The sequence below is a fragment of the Alligator sinensis genome, unplaced genomic scaffold, assembly GCF_000455745.1.
Source record: "Alligator sinensis unplaced genomic scaffold, ASM45574v1 scaffold634_1, whole genome shotgun sequence".
Classification (NCBI taxonomy): Eukaryota; Metazoa; Chordata; order Crocodylia; family Alligatoridae; genus Alligator; species Alligator sinensis.
This window is the reverse complement of record NW_005842558.1, coordinates 452,665-457,386: the sequence shown is the minus strand read 5'-3', so window position 1 is coordinate 457,386 and position 4,722 is coordinate 452,665. Positions and strand designations below refer to the sequence as shown.

General features: G+C 60.5%; 1 protein-coding gene across 1 annotated transcript; it reads left to right on the top strand.

The window, feature by feature from the left end:
• Nucleotides 1-6: 6 nt before the first annotated feature.
• Nucleotides 7-4,203, top strand: TAPBP (TAP binding protein). Its single transcript, XM_025213976.1, has 7 exons — nucleotides 7-104; nucleotides 552-839; nucleotides 1,001-1,345; nucleotides 2,761-3,087; nucleotides 3,190-3,279; nucleotides 3,455-3,480; nucleotides 3,830-4,203. Exons 2-7 carry the CDS (start codon nucleotides 740-742, stop codon nucleotides 3,839-3,841), a joined length of 900 nt encoding a protein of 299 aa, XP_025069761.1. The 5' UTR covers nucleotides 7-104; nucleotides 552-739; the 3' UTR covers nucleotides 3,842-4,203.
• Nucleotides 4,204-4,722: the final 519 nt, after the last annotated feature.

Here is a 4,722-nt window from a genome sequence, read left to right as displayed (position 1 = left end):
CAGCGCCGTGTCGCAGCGCCCGGCCCTGCTCGCCCTGGGCCCCGCCGAGCCCGGCCTGCCGCTGCCCGCCGACGTGGAGCCCGGCCTGGCCTTCGCCGTCCTCGGTACGTGCGGCCCGGGGGTCACGTCGCGCCTCGTGCCAGCGTTTCCCTCCCCGACGGCAGGGGCAGGTCCCGGTCCCGGTCCCGGTCCCGGTCCCGGGGCTTGCGGGGGGGGTCCCTGATGCCATGTCTCAGGCCCACACATCCACGATGGGGAGAGATCCCCAGGGTGGGGCACTCCCTCTAGTACCGTCTTTCTCTCCCCCAGACCCACCTCCCAGCATGGGGGGTGGGGGTCTTTGTTCCCTCTAACACCATGAATCCTGCCCCCCCTGACCCCATCAGGGCCCTGGGGCAGGTGGTGGGTTTGAGGGGGGTTGAGCAAGAATTTGAGGGGGTCTTTTCCCCCCTAATGCCATAAACCCCCACCCCAGGCCCCATGGGGCCCCCGTGGCAGCGCTGTGAGGGTGGGGGGTCTCCATGCCCCCTAATGCCACGTCTCCCCGCCAGACCCAGCGGGGGCTCTACGGTCGGCGCTGCTCCTGGCTGAGGACCCCTCTGCAGCAGGAGCAAAGGCATCAGTGGCACCCCCGGCCTGTGAGGTGTCGGGCTACACGCCCCAGGATGCCCATGTGCCCTGGGCTGCGGGGCTGACTCCCTGGGAGCTCTGTCCCACTGGCCTCCATGGCCCCTGGTTCATGGCCAGTGTCCAGGCGTCTGTCCACTATGGCGTCAGCAGTGTCCTGCAGGCCCAGCCACCACTGCCCCAGCAACCAGAGGGGGTGACTCTGACAACCGGTAACCAGGGGATCCCCATCTCTCCTTGATGGGGCTGATGTGGGAGGTGGGGGCCGCAGCCTCGTATCCCTCCTTGATGGGGCTAATGGGGGGAGGGAGACCACAGCCCTGTCTCGGTGGTGTTCATAGCTTGGAGCCATGTCTGTCCCGTGTCCCTGCAGCAGCGCTGTCCGTGTTCACCCGTACCCCCAAAACCTGCGCTCGCCTGGGCACGGACGTGCTGCTGGACTGCGGGTTCACGGCCCCGCTGGGGCCCTCCTTCTCTGTGGAGTGGCGCTATCAGCACCGGGGCACTGGGCGTGTGCTGCTGGCCTATGATGGGACAGCTGCCCGCACCCACGTGGCTGAGCCAGGGGCTGAGCTCTTCCTAGGCGACAATGTGGGGGGCATGTACAATGTCTCCCTGCGGCTGCGCAACGTGGGTACCCAGCACGATGGCACCTACATCTGCACCGTCTACCGGCCGCACCTGCACGCCCAGCAGGCCATGCAGCTCAACGTTGCTGGTGAGTCGGGACCTGTACCCCACTCAGGGTCTCCATATAGTCTTTGTCCCCCCCCGGGGGTGTGGAGGAGGCACTGGGCTTCACAGGGGCATATTGGACCGATGGCTGAACCTGTGTTGGGCCATATGGGGCTGGGCTCCAAGCCACCTGCTCCCGAGATTCCTCTGGGTTGTGTTGTCCCCTGATGCACTTCCCCGGGGGTGGGAGAGGCGGGTGCAGCTGTATTGGACTGGTTGCTAAGGCCCCTGTGCCCATTCTAGCTGCTGGATAGTTTGCAGTGCTCCAACCCCCTTCGGCTTGGCTCTGGAGGAAGAGAAGCTGGGCCCTATAAGGGCTGTATTGGACTGGGGCTGACCTCTGTCTGGAATGCCCCAGGGGTGGATCCTGGGGCTAGTTTTGTTCAATGTCTTCATCTGCAACCTGGAAGATGAGATGGGGTGCAGCATCAGCAAGTCTGCAGATGACACCAAGTTGGTGGGAATAGTAGATTTGCTGGAGGGTAGAGCTAGGATTCAGAGTGACCTAGACACATTGGAGGATTGGACCAAGAGGAATCTCATGAGGTTCAACAAGGACAAGTGCAAAGTCCTGCACTTAGGAGGGAACAATCCCATGCACCGGTGCAGGCTGGGGGCTGACTGGCTAAGCAGCAGCTCTGCAAAAAAGGGCCTGGGTTTCAGTGGACAATAAGCTGTATATGAATCAGTAGTGTGTGATTGTTGTCAAGAAAGCTAATGGCATCCTGCACTGCATTAGCAGGAGTGTTGCCACAGATCAAGAAAAGTGATTCTTCCTCTCTATTCCACACTGGTGAGACCACATCTGGAGTACTGTGTTCAGTTTTGGGGCCCCCACTACAGAAAGGATGTGGACACATTGGGAAGAGTCTAGTGAAGAATGGTTTGGAGGCTGGGACTTGTGAGGAGAGGCTGAGGAAACTGGACTTATTTAGTCTGGAGAAGAGGAGACTTGATAGCAGCCTTCAGCTCCCTAAAGGGTGGCTCCAAAGAGGATGGAGCTGGACTGTTCTCAGTGGTGGCAGATGACAGAGCAATGGGCTCAAGTTGCAGCAAGGGAGGTTTAGGTTGGAGATTGAGAGAAACTCTCACTAGGAGGGTGGTGAAGCACTGAAACAGGTAACCCAGAGAGGTTGTGGAGTCTACATCCTTAGAGGTCTTGAAGCCCCAGCTTGATAAAGCCCTGGCTGGGATAATCTAGTTGGGGCTGGTCCTGCTTTGAGCAGGGGGATGCACTAGATGTGACCTTCTGAGGTCCCTTCCAACCCTCATTTTCTCTGATTTTATGACTCTGCTGCTGTATGCTGCCCCCTCTCCCCCTCCGGTACTGTCCCTGAGGGATGGGGAAGGGGAGCTGAGCCATATGGGACCAGTCTCTAACCCCCTGTTCTCCCACAGAGCCTCCCAAGGTGGTGCTGCACCCTGACCCAGTGGTGGTGGCTCCAGGGGCGCGGGTAGAAGTGGCCTGCGAGATCTCGGGCTACTTCCCACTGGACGTGACTGTGACATGGGAGCGCCGGGAGCCTGGTGGGGCAGGAGCCACAGCTGTGGCTGAGACATGGCAGTCAGGGCACCGGCGTGGCCCCAATGGCACCTATGCGCTGACTAGCTTTGCCCATCTGCTGCCTGCTCAACCTGGTGACCACGGCACCACCATCACCTGCTCTGTGGCCCATGTGGCCCTGCGTACCCCCCTGCACCGCCGCACCCAGCTCCACGTGGCAGGTAGGTGCCAGTTGGGCTGAGGGCCCATAGAGATGTGGGAACTGGGTTGGGGGACCCAGGGCACTGTCTGGTGGCCTCACACTGTCCCTCTGACCCCCCCAGGCTCTTCAGGTCCCTCCCTGGAGGACGCTGTGGGACTGTTCCTGCTTGCCTTCCTGCTGTATGGCGCTGCACGTGCCCTGGGGGGACTCGGTGCGTAACCTCCCCCTCCCCCAATACACCCATCCTGGGATCCAGCCTCCCCTGCACCTTTCCACAGTTCCCGGGGAAGGGGCATATACTCCCCTCCTTGGGGCATATACCCCCCAGCCCGTTGTAGCCCCTCCCCAGCACAGGTCTCACTCCTCTCCCCTGCTTCCTTCCCCAGGCTCCAATGCTGAAGAGGAAAACAAGGTAAATAATCCCCTGAACCAGCCCCATATCCCCGCACCATGCCCCCTGCCCTGCTGGGGCTGGAGCAACCGGATCTACCCTTCAACCAAGCTCCCCCACTGGGGTGTAGGGATCTCCCAGTGTCCTCCCTGCAGGCAGGAGGACAAGGTGCATCTTTGAGACTAACTCAGCGGTGGTCAGGTCGAGGGTCTAGAAGCTGGAGAAAAGGGGGATGGGGTGGCAGCAGGGTCTACAGAGACTGACCCAGTGCTTCAGGTACTTTGTGCACCCCTGAGTGAGGTAGTCAGTCTGCAAGGGACACCCAGCCCGGCCCTGCTGGACTCTAGCTGACAGCTCTTTCTCCCCATAGAAGTCAGAGTGAAGCCGGAGTGGAGCCACCCAAGGAGACCAAGGAGGGAGTTGTGGCCTCTGAGGCCCCCTGGGATGCAACTGTGAACCCAAAGATGAAGGCTGGGAGGGGGGCTGGCAAGGTTAAGAAAGGGCTGATTCTCCAGATGGCCCTGGTACACCTGTTGACACCCTCCAAACCCCTACCAGGACCCTCCTGTGCCCCGTGCCATTACCTCTGCACTCCCACCCCTCAATCCCCTAGCTCCCCCCACCCAGCCTACACTCCCCCTGCTCCCCCTCACCTTGCCCCTGGTGGGAGGGGGGCTTTATATGGAAGCAGGAGGCTGAGGTCTTCCAGTGTGTAAATAAAGGCATTTGTTGTGACTCCCCCAACCAGGCCTCTTCTTCATTTTCCAAGTCCCCATGCAGTCCTCACACCCCCAACCTGCTGGGCTGAGGAGCAAGGGGCTTCTGGTGCCTCCAGCCCTGGAGCCACAGGGATAGGGTGCTGCATGCACATGCATGTACAGGTGTGTGCATACATAGGCATGCACATACTTGCATGGATAGACAGGTGCTTGTATGCAGGTTTGTACACGAGCGTGTAGGTGCATGCCTGTGCAGATGTGTGCATCCAGGTGCAGGCATGTATGTAGGCACATACCTGTGCATGCAGGTACATGCTTGGGCAGGTGTGTGCATGCAAGTGCGTGAGTGTGCCCATCTGAGTATGCGTGTACAGGTGCATGCATGCAGGTACATAAGTGTGCACATACGTACGCACACGTGCAGATGTGTGCACAGACGAAAGCACGTGCGCGTGTGTGTGTGCATGCAAGTGCACGAGTGTGCCTCTGCGTGTGCGGAAGGCGCCGCGCAGGGCCGGAAGCCGAGCCATTGTGCAGCTTCCTG